The sequence below is a fragment of the Dendrobates tinctorius genome, unplaced genomic scaffold (genome assembly GCF_039654945.1).
Source record: "Dendrobates tinctorius isolate UK_male_01 unplaced genomic scaffold, ASM3965494v1 ptg000205l, whole genome shotgun sequence".
Lineage (NCBI taxonomy): Eukaryota > Metazoa > Chordata > Amphibia > Anura > Dendrobatidae > Dendrobates > Dendrobates tinctorius.
The window spans coordinates 11,831,402-11,847,360 of record NW_027361872.1 but is presented as its reverse complement, the minus strand read 5'-3'; the positions used below and the strand labels follow the sequence as shown (position 1 = coordinate 11,847,360).

Sequence of the window (15,959 nt, the reverse complement as noted above, 5' to 3'; positions counted from 1 at the left end):
CGATGCTTTACAGATTATCTGCTCCGTCTAGGAGAGTGGAACTCTTTTAGTTTTAAACTTCTCAAAAAAGTCTTCACAAAAGTCTTTAAAAGTTTCAGAACTGCTTCGACTAAAAATAGAATGGATTGGAATTTTTTTTTTTATTATTTTTTTTCTTCTTTTTACAGTCCAGCACTGACAGACTTTATAAATGATGATTTCCAATGTTTCCTGTCAGCACATAAAGTTAGCGAGGAGCTGTAGCTTGTATAACAAGCTTGACAATCATAAACCTCCTGGCTCCTATAAGAACACACTGTAACTGCTCAGTTAAAGACTGTCTAATACTTGCAAACAGCCAGTCCAAAACTTTATAAATGTATTCACACTGTAATCCTCCGGGAGAAAAAAAAAATGAAGATGGAGAGAGAAATATAATCCGTATGTAAAATATCTATTGAGGAGGTGATGGATGAAGCAAAAGGCTTTGAAATTCTTTTGATGTGTACTCAGCCAGCAGTGTCATGAAAGGATAGAGGTGAATGAGACGAGTGGCACTGGTGCCTTCTCGACTGCAAACGATGAGGATAATTGAAAGTAGCAGGATACAGGGTTAGCATTCATGAGTTTTACAATAAAAATGTTAATACATTTAGTTAAATCCCAAATTATCAATTGTACAAAATGAGAATACGTATAGCCAGAGCCAGGATCTAATAGCTTCCCTGCCTATGGCTGGTTTCACATGTTTGACATTTACGATCTCAAGTACGAACCGCAATGTCCAGACCGCCTGCAGGTCTCCTAGCCCAAACTCACCAGTGTTATAGGCTTGTTGTATAAGGCTGTTGAGTTCAGTTCAGGTGACCCGAGGCCAGTCTACAGATCAGACCATGAAAAAATTGTATCCATATCCAGTTTTTATCATAAGGAATAAGACAAGCTTTTTCGATCTCATATTAGAAAAATCATAGAAAAAAATATATAATTTCCACTTGTATCAAAGAACTTGAAAGTTGACCTTAGGTTAGAGCTAAGGCGAGGAAAAATGATTAGTATGGTGCAAATAAAATTAATACAGAACACAAATTATAGGACTAAAGTCTCATACACATTGTGGAGGTTCACTCTCTCTGGCAGTGGTTCAAGTAGACACAGGCAGCAAGTTCTCAGGTTCAAATAGGGAGTGGTATATTAAAAGTCCATAATCCGTCCAAGCTCACACAGCAAAACAGCCTTGGCATGGCACAAAGGGAAAAAATAATCAGAACTGTCAAAGATTCAGCTTCACAGAGTGGACTCACCCGTTCAAAGGTAAATCCAGACTTACTCAACCTTTAACTGAGGCTATCCAGTATACAACAAACAGGTCTTTTCACCTTCACACACAAACACCCTCTGAGGCAGATGAGCTGCCTTAAATATGCAGTTAAAACCCCAAAGTGAAGATGTGAAAAAAAGCCAGTGCCACCCAGCTCTTCTGCCCACTCCTAAAACCTGGACCCAAAAATACAAGCCTATTAAAAAGATTCTCAGTAACTACTTTGGGGCCTTTCTCTGGACTTCACATCATCAAGGCTAACCTCCTTGGTGACACATAACTCCCATCCATGACCTGTCCAGCTGCATCCTTACAGCAGCCATTTTATACCTCTGTACAAGCTCCAGTTTGTATGGCATGGGCACCCATAGTGGTATGTGTGCTCATGATGTATCTCCAATTTCATTTAAAAGATTTTTTTCTGCCAAAGTTAGAAAATAAAGAATAACGCAATCCTGGATGGCATGTTGCCTTAGTAAGGATTTCTTCAATGTCAGTAATACTTTTGAGGGAAGTGTAACTCCACTATACAGAGTGCCTACAACTTCAATCCATAGGATTTCTGTGTAAATGTTCACGGATTTCATATTCTGTCAGTTACTATAAAACAGGTGCACTTGTGCCAAGTACCTACAAATGTATACAACTTGGGTGCAGAATAGACCAACTAAGTTCCCACAGTAAGCCTGCATGTTCCCCAGTATTAGACAGGAACTTAGGAACAGTGGCGTAATATAACAACTCTGGAATAGTGGCGCCCAAGCTGCTGGTTGCACAGTCAGATTTAGGAGAAATGCACACGTCGCAGATTTGTGTGCAGCGTTTTACAGAAAATAATTAGATTCTATTTTCTACACATAAATATACCTGATATTTCAATTCCGCAAAATGTCAATTCTTGATGCAGATTTTCATTGTCAATTTTCCATGCATGGGGTGAATTCTGCAGAAAATACAAGGCATACTGAGGCACCATACACATTATGCTAAAGTCGTCCTCGTCCGAATTTGCTGATGTTGTTGGGATTGGACTTCGGTCTGATGTGTGTAGATACCTCTCGACTCTTCCACCGACAGATAACATTGGTTAGGCAGTTTGAACTTTACCTTTTTGTTCTTCTGGACACAAGCCGCTGCCAGAGTTATTTGGCAGCAGCTTCCTCCTTTTCCCATTCATTTGAGCAAAATGATCATGTGTCTGTTGTGTATGGGGGAGTCAGAAATCGCTGTCGGCCAAATGGATGCTCGTCAGTCAGCCATCATGAGTATGGCCAGCTTTAGCTGCGGAAAGTGTACTGGGGTCCCAAAACTTTGGCTGGAAGATGAGCAACATACACCACCATTGGTCACACCTCGTAGCTTACTGAAACACTCCTCCAAAGTTTTATTTGCCTTCTAAAATCTAAAATATTTTTTTTTCTTTTTTTGTTTCCCCCTGCACAGCATCCCTCCCGTCACTGATGCATCTCTGTCGGCTTCAGATCCGCTCCCTCTTGAGAACTGAGCATTTACGGTCTAATAAATTCATATCTCAGCTGCCTCTTCCTGTCTGCCTTCAAGATTATCTGCAGTATTCTGATGTGCTACATCACTACGGTGTTGCCAGAAAAGATGATTCTCTGGAGGATAACTTGGAAAATATCTCTCAAACAAGTGATTGATGGAAATCCGTACATCACCTTGACTGGACATTAATACTCTGCTCTAGGCTGAGCTTCATTACTGAGTCCTGCGTTTTATAGAGAGCCGTTCTTATGTCCCGGACTGAGACTTTCTGCTACCGTATGTAAATCTGACTTTCAAGGAGCAGGGAGTGGAGATGTAAATGTGTAAAAAGTGCCGTAGAAATGCTTTTTCCCTTGTCATTTTTGTTTGTTTTTTTTTTTCCAAAACCTTCACGGGCATCAAGGTTTTTCACTCATTTCACAAACAAAAGACATAATTCAGCTGGTTCTTGACTCCAGACACATCTTTTGTTAAGTTTTATTCCAATAAGAAAGATGTTGCCGGCCTCGTAGCGTGATTTATTTATATCTTAATATAACTGTCATTTTAGATGGGTCGTAACGCGTCCGGCTCCCCTGTAGGGTGGAAATGAATATCTGAAAACTGACACAGAAAATTGATGTAAGAGTATATCATATCTAATAATGGGATTTAGACTTCCCTCTTCATTCTAGGTTGTGCAAACCTTAAAGGGGTTGTCCACTTTATTGTAATAATTGTGTTGGAGGACGTTTTATGGACACTTGTTATTTAAGTATTACAGGTTTTCCTCTTGTACTTGTGTAGTTCAGCTTTCCTCAATGACTGCACAGATCTCCTGTCCATATAATGGTTGATGGAGGAGCGTGTGACCCCACGTGTGCCCCACTCTGAGCAGTTATTGGAGAACAGGAGAAATGTGCAGTCATTGAGGAAGGAGGAGAACCTGTAATGCTTATATATTAGTAAGTTCCACAAAATCATGTCTGCAACACATTTATTAAAATAAAGAAAAAGTGGACAACCCCTATTAAAGGTAATCACCAAAATAACTATCATTAAGGTATGGCCAGCCCATTAGTGCTAAACTCCCCCTTACAGAGCAGCTTCCCATTCTGGCCTACATAGGGGATTTCATGCAAGTAACGACTTCCCATCTATAACTTTCCTGCTAAGGATCTCGATCATAACACCCAAATAGGAGAAGGCGGACCAAGAGTTTTTCTGCTCGGCCACCCTCAGTGTCTGCTGTGGACAGGATGCTACATTCTGCAGTATTTTTCTGCATTGTTTCTTCATGTAACAGGTCAGTAATATCCTGTACAACTTTGTGTAGTATAATAAAATGTGAAACCATCACCAGCATTATTATGGCATAAACAGGAACTTTGTTACAAGAAGTTCAAGGGGTTCACTGGGTGAGGTGGATTTTCTAAGCCTAAGGTCCGGGTGGGCACATGGGCCAAAGGCGTCGGTGTAGCAGATTGGTGAGTAAGGCCTCTTTCACACATCCGGTTTTCGCTGTAACGTTTTTTGTCTCCGGCGAAAAAGCCGGACACGCCGGATCCGGCGCGTCCGGCTTTTTCACACAATGAAAGCCTATGAGCGCCGCAATGCGCCGGATCCGGCGACAGCCGGATCCGGTGGCCGGATCCGTTTTTTTTGGTCTGAGCATGCTCAGTAGCTCTGCCCACAAGACACATATATAAAAGCAAGACAGTGGGACCCTCAGCCACACCCAACTTGCCACCCAAGACAGGAACCAGGCGCAGGAGAAGGCAGGAGACCACTGCAGCACCATCAGCACCACCACCACCCCAAATGGAGCAGCAAATGGAACATGCTGAGGAGGGGAGTCCAGCAGCAGATGAGAGACGGTAATTATCAAATCCCCCATTCCTCCAAACTAGGGCCATGGAATATCAAGATATTCATTGGCCCTTTGTTTCTCTTTATTCAACAGCCGCCCAAGAGATGCAGCAGCAGCACTGGCAGCAGCTGTAACACCACCCACAGGCATGGAGTCTGGCCAGCAGGAAGACAGCACATCATCTTCTGGGAGCCCTCCCTTTCATCGTCAGCGTTTGACGGTAAGTTTTTATTTCCAAAATCCATCATCTCTGTAATATATGTCTATTCATAGCCTTTTATTTCAAAACAGGAATCACAAGATGAAGAGGAGCTCCCAGAAGAAGAAGGAAGGGGTGGACAGACACCTGGAGTGGGCTCACAATTGGTAAGTTTTTGGCATCAAACGCAGAAACACAACATCACACTACACACAACACATAGAAAACAATGTTCTGCAGACCACACACAGCAAACAAATGCCTACATCCAAAGACATAACATTTTTTGTTTTCTTCTCTAGTCTTCCCAATCTGGTGCTCGGCCAAGAGGTCCTCGCAGTGCCTCCCAGGGTCGTCGGCGACAGCAACGCGGCGGTCACCAGCGTGTAAGTATAAATATTTTTGCTTTGTTTTTTTGCACTTTTTATTTCATTTCTTTTGTGGAGGCTAATTATGTTATTTTTGTCTTTTTCTTTAACAGCCTTCACAGCGTGGTCCCGACTCTGACGGTGAGGATGGAGGAATCGATGTGGACCACCTCATCGATCTCGTCAGAGAAAGGGAGCCGCTCTGGAATATGGCTGACCACCGCCACGCTGACCTGATCGTTACCCGACGACTCTGGGAGGAAATCTGTTCGCTCCTTGTGGACCGCTGGGAGGACCTCGATGCTCGGGCCCAGATTAAAGAGCGTAAGTATATACAGTACCGGTTGCTTGATGTAAACCAGTGTTTCCCGAACTCCAGTCCTCGTGGTCCCCACGGATCATGTGTTCAGGATTTCTATTTACTATGGAAATCATGAAAACATGACCCCTGGGGACCATGAGGACTGGAGTTTGGGAAACACTGATGTTGTATACTAACCACTCCTTTCTCGTTTCAGGGGACAGAATTGTGAAGCGGTGGCGGTCTGTGAGGGATCGTTTCAAGAAGGAGTTCAATAAAGAGATGCGGGCCCCGAGTGGATCTGGAGGACGCAGGAGCAAGTACAAGTACGCACAAGCCCTGTCGTTCCTCCGGGATACAATGGTCACCAGAAGGTAAATATTACACACCACATGTGAAAAAAAAATGTTAGATGTAACTTTTTTTTTTCAGCCAGGGCCATACCATGTCACTTTTTTAATTGTTTTTTTTTCTCTTTATTCCACAGCACGGTGAGCAGCACTCGGGAGCCTGCACAATTGGACCCTTCTGAGGCGATCCCTGAGGAGATCGGCACCGAGGGACACTTCGACCGCCCCGGTACATCTGCACCTTCACAGCCTTCCCACACATTCGACCCCTCTGTCCCATCCACCAGCACAGGAGCATCGTGGCCGCCTACATTACATGAAGCTGCTGGTGAGGAGATCGCTTTCCCTTTACCCCACCCTTCTGCCCCTGCCACCTCTACCTGCGGGTACTGGGCGGCAGCGGCAGAGGGGTCAGGAAAAGACTTATGCGCCAGAGTTCTTGCATCTGAATGCATCTTTCCAGAACTGTGTAAAAGTCTTGTCAGAGCAAATCTCCGCAGGCTTTCAGCAGATCAACTCCAGCATTCTGGAGGTGAAGACACTTCTGCAAACCATGCATTCAGAAGCAAGATCTTCGCCAAACCACACCTTTTTCAGGTCTGTTGTGGAGCGCATGGAAACGCTATCTCCTACCCAGCAGATGCATGTAATGCGTTCATGCCACGGTGCTCTCCAGCACGTTACCTCCCAACCTCCTCTTCCCACCCCAGTAGTTCCTCCACCTGCACCCCCTCCAGCCACTTTCCATCCTCCCCCTCCTATTACATACCATCCACCTCCCCAGTACCAGCAACCTCCCCAGTACCAGCAACCTCCCCAGTACCAGCAACCTCCCCAGTACCAGACATCTCCCCACTTCCAGCAACCTGCCCCATACCAAACTCCTTCCCCATACAACTTGCCATCAACATCATCTGCTCCTACAGTCCCTGCACAACCCTCCACTCCACCGCCCACCACCTCTTCTGCCTCCCACATGTCCACCCATTCTGTAGCTTTTTCCACACCTTCACCTCTAACTGTTCCTTCCCCACCACGATCCCAGTCCTCTCTCCACACTCCCAGTGTCGAAGTGTCCCGCAGCCCCTCCAGCAGTATTTCCACCCCACACTACACAGATTTATAATATGTGTGTATTTTAATAAAAATTACCAGTTTTATGGTTTCAAAGCTTTATTAAAAAAGTTTATTAAAATTTAAAAACAGTTTACTAAAAAAAACATTTTTCAACAAAAGTTAAATTATTTTACACTGGTTGTCTGTCATTTCTTTCTGCGGCCAAAAAGGTTAAATACAGGGTATTTAAAAGGTAAAATGGTATTCAAAACTAGGTATATAACTGTGGGTAAATTTTAGCTTTTTGCCACAGTTGTGTTCCTGGTTGTGTTTGAAGCAAAGTATTTCACCTAAAAAGTTGTGTTTATTGTTGGTGATTTCCTAACAATGTACACAACTTTTGTTAAAAGGTGAAATACTTTGCATAAAACACAACCTGGTACACACCTGTGGCCTAAAGCTAAAAATAGTAAGACCATGACAAGATAGCCAACTTTGGTTGGCAAAGGTATATACTGTTGGTACAGAAGGTACACAATTTTGGTTAATGGCACAAATCTTTCACACTCTGTCATCCTGCCAGTGTACTCTGCCTTGAGGTGACATAAAGTATAGTGCAAAATTGTCCCTCATTACTGAAACCGTCACAGAACTTCTAGTGGTAATGTCATGGTAATCTTGCAAGGTGGTTTCTTCAGAGGTGTCCTCAATGGAAATGGGTTCCTTGCAGATAACAAAATTGTGGAGTACCACGCAAGCTTTGATCACCTCATCCACAGTTTCTGTCTTGAGGTTGATCACAGTCATTAGGACCCGCCATTTGGCTGTCAGAATACCAAAGGTACATTCAACCATTCTTCTTGCTCTTGTGAGGCGGTAATTAAAAATGCGTTTTGTTCTTGACAATCCTCTGCTACCGTATGGTTTCAAAAGGTGTTCTGACAGCTGGAAGGCTTCATCCCCTACACAGACAAATGGCATAGGTGGACCAGATGTTTGCCGCAGCGGTCTAGGGGGTGGGAACTGGAAGGTGTTTCCATGCAGTTTACGCCCCATGGCAGACAGTTTGAAAACTTGAGAGTCATTGGAGCGGCCATAGGCCCCAATATCAACAGCAATAAATTTGTATTCCGCGTCAGCGATGGCCATGAGGACAATTGAAAAATATTTCTTGTAATTGAAATATTCCGATCCTGATCCAGCTGGCTTTACAATGCGGATATGTTTCCCGTCCACAGCGCCCAAGCAGTTGGGAAACTGACATATCTGTTGAAACTTTTCTGAAATTTCAATCCACCTCTCTGTGTTGTGGGCTCTGGTAAAAACTCTTCAGCTAAGGAGTCCCACAGTGCACGGCATGTGTACTTCACTATTCCAGATATGGTGGAAATCCCGAGTCTGTACTGGAAATGCAGTGACGAAAGGGATTCTCCAGTTGCAAGAAATCTGTGGGGAATTAAAAAGCAATCAATTAGTTTTAAATCACAGCATTACATACCAAAACTCAGCTATAACACTTGGAGATACAAACTACCACCAACAAGATTGCTGTGAAAGTGTGCTCTGATGCGAGAATATCCAATAAATGTGGCTTACCTTAAAGTCACCATCAGACGCTCTGCGGGTGAAACAGAGAAGCGGCAATAGGTGTCTGCTTATCTTATGAGGTGTGCAGTGCGCTCCACCAAGTAATCAAAATTCTCCATTTTCATCCTAACATATCCAAAAAATTTATCCGGGTTTCGTCGAAGGTCCATGCAGAGTGTAGAATAGACCCCACGTGTCATTCTCTTGGCTGTGATGGGGTGGATCCACAAACGATGCCTGATGCGCTGCTGTCTCGCTCTCTCCTTCTCCAGAACAATCACCCTCAAACGATTCGCCTCCGCTGTAAAATCCGCCATATTCTTCAAAATATTTCCAATGACAACATCCATCTTCGCCAGTAACTTGCTCTTCTCTCCAACCTGCACTTTCTCCTCTACAACCTGTCAAAGAAGGGCTGTAGGAACACGCTATATATAGTTTTCCAGTAGCCAATCCCGTTCGGAAGGCCACAAGGGGTGTTTTTAAAAACCGGATCCGGCGTAATCCGTCGAAAAACGGATCGAAAAACGGATGAACCGGATGAGACGGATCCGGTTTTGTCTGTCAAGAACAAGACGGATCCGGCAGAAAAACGGATCCGTCACATCCGGTATTATGAAGTATTTGCCGGATCCGGCGCTCCGGCACGACGCCGGATCGCGCCTGACGCCGAAAACCTGATGTGTGAAAGTAGCCTAAAAGAGCAGGAAACCATAGGTGGGAGATGTCAGTAAAGTGTAGGGCAAGCAGGTGGAGTGCAAGAAACCGCAGGTAAGCAGGTGGAGTGCAGGAAACTGTAGGCAAGCAGAGGGCTACAGGCAAGCAGATGAAGTGCAGAAAATCGCAGGCATATAGCAGAGAACACTCAGAAGTAACGGGAAAATCAACAACCAAGGAAGCCACATACACCCAACAAGACGTCCTGAAAACCACAGGCAGACAGAGAGAAGAGGTCCAGTAGACCCGGTGACACGTAGCCGACAGAACACCGGAGTCACTAGAAGCCGCAGACAAGCAGGTAAAGGCACTAGAAGCTGCTGGTCTACAGGAGACGTCCCTCAGCTCACAGCCAGACTGCTGTGCACACACAAACTGCAAGTCTTGTCACAGATTCTATACCAAGGCCCAGGTGTGTGTCTTGGAAGCCCTTGAAATGGGTGGTTTACAGGGTTTATCTATTGACAAAAAGCTTTGTCCATATACCCTATTAGATCTTATGGACATCATAAAGGTGGTTCCACTGCTCAGAACCCACCTATGTCAGTCAGGGCGGAGAGCTTTCTGGCACACTTGAACTCTCAATGTACAGAATCACTGTGCACTGGGTTGCCATGGCCCTGTCGCCACCATCATTTTTTTTCCATATTACATTATTGCTGTATAATTTTATAAAAAGTAATATAAAAGTTTTTTAAAAAACACAAATTCTCTTCAGACCGGAAGAGGACTGGAACTATAGCGGCACCTTTTGGAAGCAGCGATCCTAAAAGTCAATATCGACTCTTTAACGAGGCTTCATAGAATCATCATAGAATCATAGAATCGTAGAGTTGGAAGGGACCTCCTGGGCCATTTGGTCCAACCCCCTGCTCAAAGCAGGATTCGCTAAATCATCCCAGTTAGATGTCTGTCCAGCCTCTGTTTGAAGACTTCCATTGAAGGAGAACTCACCACTTCTCGTGGCAGCCTGTTCCACTCATTGATCACTCTAACTGTCAAAAAGTTTTTTCTAATATCTAATCTGTGTCTCCTCCCATTCAGCTTCATCCCATTGCTTCTAGTCTTTCCTTGTGCAAATGAGAATAAAGTTGATCCTTCTACAATGTGACAGCCCTTTAGATATTTGTAGACAGCTATTAAGTCTCCTCTCAGTCTTCTCTTTTGCTAACTAAACATTCCCAAATCCTGCAACCTTTCCTCATAAGACAGGGTTTGCAGACCGGTCACCATTCTGGTCGCTCTTTTCTGAACTTGCTCCAGTTTGTTGATGTCTTTTTTAAAATGTGGTGCCCAAAATTGGACACAATATTCCAGATGAGGTCTGACCAAAGAGGAGTAGAGGGAAATAATTACTTCACGTGATCTAGACTGTATGCTTCTGTTAATACATCCTAGAATTGCATTTGCCTTTTTTGCTGCTGCATCACACTGTTGACTCATATTCAGTCTGTGATCTATTAGTATACCCAAGTCTTTTTCACATGTGCTGTCACTTAGCCCTATTCCTCCCATTCTATATATGCTTTTTTCATTTTTATTGCCCAGATGTAGTACTTTGCATTTCTCCCTGTTAAAAACCATTCTGTTAGTTGCTGCCCACTTCTCCAGTTTATTTAAATCTTTTTGAATCCTCTCTCTCTCTTCTCTAGTATTAGCTATCCCTCCTAGCTTTGTGTCATCAGCAAATTTAATCAGTTTACCCTCAATTCCTTCATCTAAATCGTTGATAAAGATGTTGAACAATACAGGGCCCAGGACAGAGCCCTGTGGTACCAAACTTGAGACATTCTTCCAACTGGATGTGCAGCCATTTACGACCACTCTTTGGGTCCGATCACTAAGCCAGTTATGAATCCACCTAACAGTTGCCTTGTCCATTCCATACTTAGTCATTTTTTCAATAAGGATTGTATGAGAGACTTTGTCAAATGCTTTGCTGAAGTCAAGATATACTATATCTACAGCATTTCCTTGATCCACCCAATCAGTAATACCGTCATAGAAGGAAATTAAATTAGTCTGACATGACTTATTAGTTACAAACCCATGCTGACTCTGTTTAATCACTTCATTCTTATCCAAGTATTGACATACATGTTGTTTAATAATTTGTTCAAAGATCTTTCCTGGTATAGAAGTCAGACTCACTGGCCTACAGTTGCCTGGGTCCACCTTCTTCCCCTTTTTGAAGATAGGAACAACATTTGCTCTTCTCCAGTCTTCTGGCACTTCTCCTGTTCTCCAAGAATTTTCAAAGATTATGGAGAGGGGTTCAAAAATTTCTTCTGCTATCTCCTTCAGTACTCTGGGGTGTAATTCATCTGGACCTGGAGACTTGAATTCATTTAGGTTAGCTAAGTGTTTCCTCACTATCTTTCTGTTTATAGATATCCTGGATTCTTCTATTCCCTTAATAGGACAGTGAATAACAGTTGATGTTACATTTCCTTTCTGAGAGAAAACAGATGCAAAATAGGAATTTAAAAGTTCAGCCTTCTCAACATCCTGTCTTACCATTTCATCATTTTCATCCTGTAAAAATCCTATAGCATCTTTGACTTTTCTTTTACTTTTGACATATCCCCAAAATCCTTTATTATTGCTTTTGACATCTCTTGCAAGTCTCAATTCATTTTCAGCTTTAGATAATCTGATTTGTGCCCTGCAGGTTCTGCAGACAGCATTATATTCTTCTTTAGATATGCCTCCCTCTTTCCATTTTATAAACATTTTTTTCTTCCTTTTTAGCATGTGCTTAAGTTCTGTGTTCATCCATCCTGGTTTCCTTAAATGCTTCCTATTCTTCCCTCTTTTCGGAATTGTTAACAACTGTGCTTTGAGAATTTCATTTTTCAAGATTTCCCATCCTTCCTGGACATTTTTGTCTTTAAGGATATCCAGCCATTGGATCCCTCCAATTCTCTTTCTGAATCCCTTAAAATCTGCCTTTCTGAAATCTAACCTTGACGTCTGAGTCTTCACAGGTCTTCCGCCTCTAGTTATCCAAAATTCTAAAATAGCATGGTCGCTACCTCCTAGGGTCCCAGCCACTTTTACCTCCTCAACCATTTCCTCCCTGTTTATAAGGATTAGATCCAAGGTAGCAGTTCCCCTTGTTTTCTCCTTTACCTTTTGGAAGATAAAGTTGTCAGCAAGAGAGGATAAGAATTTCCTTGACCTGTTAGTTTTGCCTGAGAGAGATTCCCAACAAATGTCTGGATAGTTGAAATCTCCCATGACAACTATGTCATATTTTTTGGCGAACTTGGCCATTTGATGCATAAAGAGTTCATCCATATCTACAGCTTGCACAGGCGGCCTGTAGTAAATGCCTACAATGGTGTCCTTTCCATTGTTCTGTCCTTGTATTCTTACCCAAACAGTTTCCACAGAACTTCCAGTCTCTGAAGCTTCAATCTCTGTGCAGATATATGCATTTCTAACATACAATGCGACACCCCCTCCTCGTTTATCAAGTCTGTTTCTTGCAAATAAGTTGTATCCTTCTAGTCTTGTATTCCAGTCATGTGTATTGTCCCACCAAGTTTCAGTGATTCCAATGACATCATATTTATTTTCCTGTGTTAGTAGTTCCAATTCTCCTTGTTTGTTGCCCATGCTTTGTGCATTAGTATAGAAACATTTTAGTTTGTGATTGGTTTCTCTTTCTCCAATATTTTTATTAATTAGATTCTTTCGTCTTTGTTCTTCCTTTCCACTTCTAATAGCAGAGTTCTCAATAGCATTTGTCAGGTGTATGGCTTTTTCTGGTCTTTTGCTTCCCTTCCCATGTTGTTCTAGTTTAAAGCTCTCCTTACAAGTGTAGCAAGGCGACTTCCAAATACCTGCTTTCCAGTCTTCGTAAGGTGCACCCCATCTCTAGCAAGTAGTCCATCGTATAAGTAGTTCACTCCGTGATCCAGAAATCCAAATCGTTGCTGACGGCACAATCGACGTAGCCAGTTGTTCACCTGCAGAATCTTATTCCACCTCCTTGTTCCATGGCCATCCACTGGGAGGATGGAAGAGAAGACCACCTGCGCTCCCAGTTCTTTCACTTTCTTGCCTAAGTCTTCAAAGTCTCTGCAGATGGTTTCCAGGTCGTTTCTTGCGGTGTCATTTGTCCCCACATGTAGCAGGAATGGGTAGTCATCTGTAGGTCTGAAGAGTCCTGATATCTTGTCAGACACATCTTTAATTTTTGCAATATGGCTGTGGGTAAAAATCAAATTAGAATCTCAATTTGCATACATAGTATTTCAGGATATCCCACCTCATCAGTGCAAAGTATGAGATCTGATTTGGCTAGGTTAGAGGCTCTGGACTCGGGTCTAGGGGGTAAGGTTTATCCTTGTTGAGAGTGACAAGCCAAGCCTGAAATGTCAGATTGAGCACACTTATAAGCCACGCATTGTCCTCTGGGAAATTAAATATGCAAATTATCTCTTCAGAGAGGTAGAGGACTGGAACTTTAGCGCCACCTATTGGAAGCAGCGATGAGGGGCAACACCCCGAAACTCCAAGTCTGCAAATTGGGATTCTGGTTTGGCTTTTATCCTCAGTCATATTGCAAAGCTTGTTAAAGAGTTGATATTGCATGGCCTATATAAGTCTCCTCACTCTGACATGCCAGGCTTGGCTTGTCATTTTCTACAGGGAGAAGGGTTTAAAAAATGCACCCAAACCCGCAAAAATACGCACACAAACGCATGATGCGTTTTTATGTGCGTTTGCACTGCGCACGGTGCGCAGTGCAAAAAAACGCAAGTGTGAAAGTAGCCTTAGACCCCTTTTCCAAAAGTAAAAAAAACAAGCAAAAAACATTTTGGTACTTGTGTCATTAAATGATCAACGGCTAAACAAGAAATAATATGTCTCAAAATGGGGACGCAGGCAAATTTATTTTTAGTCTTGGTTTTTTTAAGCCACTAAAATATGAAAAAACTTTATGTACGGTATGTGGTATCACTGTAATCATGCTAAAATGAAGAATCCTATTGCCAGGTCATTTTTACCACACAGTGTCTGCTATTAAAAACAACCTGACTCTCCCCATCCAAAAAAAACAATAATGAAAGGACAGCACTGCTTTTTTTTTCTCCATTTCTCCTGACTTTTCACTTTTTCCCCATTTCTCAGTACAATATACGTCGTACAAAACGTCATATGTGGCGGAAAGATAAAAGAAAGTGAAAAAATCTAAGGCGTTAAAGATCTGCAGCTCAAAGGAACACTTTAAAAATTTAAAGGGAAAAAAATTGAATGTTCTCTTTAAAAACTGTATTGGGAAATTCTATTTGTGTTGTGAATGTAATTGAGTGTAAATGATCTGAGAAAAGGCCCCGTAGAGCTTTCATCAGAAAAATCATTGACTGTAATTAAAATTTGTTTTACGTATTGTAGACAGTGCAGAAACCAATGAAAAATAGTATTTTGTGCAACTTCAGCCTCCAGTTCAAACAATAACGATAATAGCAGTTTATTATTTGTTTTTTCAAAATTACCCCAAATATGTCATATCCATGAAAACCATCAATGTGAATAGTGATTGGCTGCGGTATATGAAATGCAGACGAGTATAATAACCCCTTCCTGACGGGACGATTTTCCATTTTTTTTTGCTCCCATTCTTTCCAAGAGCTACAACTTTTTATTTTTTCATCCCCATAGGGCTTGCTTTATGCCGGACAAATTATACTTTTGAATGACACCATTCATTTTTGTCACGCTCGCGCCTTGGCTGAATGGCTCGAGCCGGGGGTTTGTGACCCCACTGTGCCACAAACCAGACTACCCTGGAAGGGGCGTGACTACTACAGCTACTTCGGTCTTCACTGGAGCCTCTGATGGTGAGGTCAGGCTTGTGCGGCAGATAGCTGTCGGGTGCCACTCCAGGGTGGTGTCTGGCTGTGGCTGCTGGTCCCACTCGGGGACAAGTCACTTTGACAGAAGCTATAGACAGGCAGGTAGACATGACAGGCACGGCTGAGACACTGTGCAGGCGGGCACAGCTTGTAGACACAGGACAGGCAGGCACGGCTTGGAGACACAGGACAGGCGGGCACGGCTTGGAGACAGGACAGGCGGGCACGGCTTGGAGACACAGGACAGATTGGCGTGGTATGAGAAGGAGCAGGTAGGGACCTTTTCACACAGCAGGTGTAGGTATGGATATAGGCATGAGTGTGGAGTAGGCTGAGCCGCAGGAGTGCGGCATAGGCTGGGCGGCAAGGGAGCCGGGCAGGCTGAGCGGCTAAGGAGCCAAGCAGGCAGAGCGGCTAAGGAGCCGAGCAGGCAGAGCGGCTAAGGAGCCGAGCAGGCAGAGCGGCTAAGGAGCTGAGCAGGCAGAGCGGCTAGGGAGCCGTGCAGACAGAGCGGACACAAGGAAAGACACAGCAGTGAAGGAAGCCACGGGCAAGGAGACTGACAGACAGGTAAGTGTTGTGAGTTCATTTTCCCCTTCACCATTGAGGTCTGATGAACTCCCTCTTCTGGTGAAGGAAGGTAGTGAGGCTGATTACCAAGCACCTGTGCAGGATGATGACTGGGTGACTGGAATTGCTGATTGGATATAAGGCAGCCGACACCCTTCTGCCTTGCTGGTGATCTCTCTGAGGGATTCTAGGAGACCAGTCTGATTCCTGCTCCTCAAAAGCTAAGTTTTCTGCTCTGCTTTTTGCATTTGTGTTTTGGTTTTGTTTTGCCTTGTTTTTCTGCCATTCC

At 43.4% G+C, this 15,959-nt stretch overlaps 1 protein-coding gene across 4 annotated transcripts in view; it reads left to right on the top strand.

Annotated features, from left to right (window-relative positions):
• The window catches only part of ASB3 (ankyrin repeat and SOCS box containing 3), a 153,512-nt gene extending 149,368 nt beyond the window's left edge, over window positions 1–4,144 (top strand). For all 4 annotated transcript variants that reach the window (XM_073554034.1, XM_073554031.1, XM_073554032.1 and 1 more), the window contains one exon: window positions 2,744–4,144. In XM_073554034.1, coding sequence (XP_073410135.1) covers window positions 2,744–2,961 — 218 coding nt within the window. In that variant the 3' untranslated portion in view covers window positions 2,962–4,144. The remainder of the gene's footprint in view (window positions 1–2,743) is intronic.
• The last annotated feature ends 11,815 nt before the right edge of the window (window positions 4,145–15,959 follow it).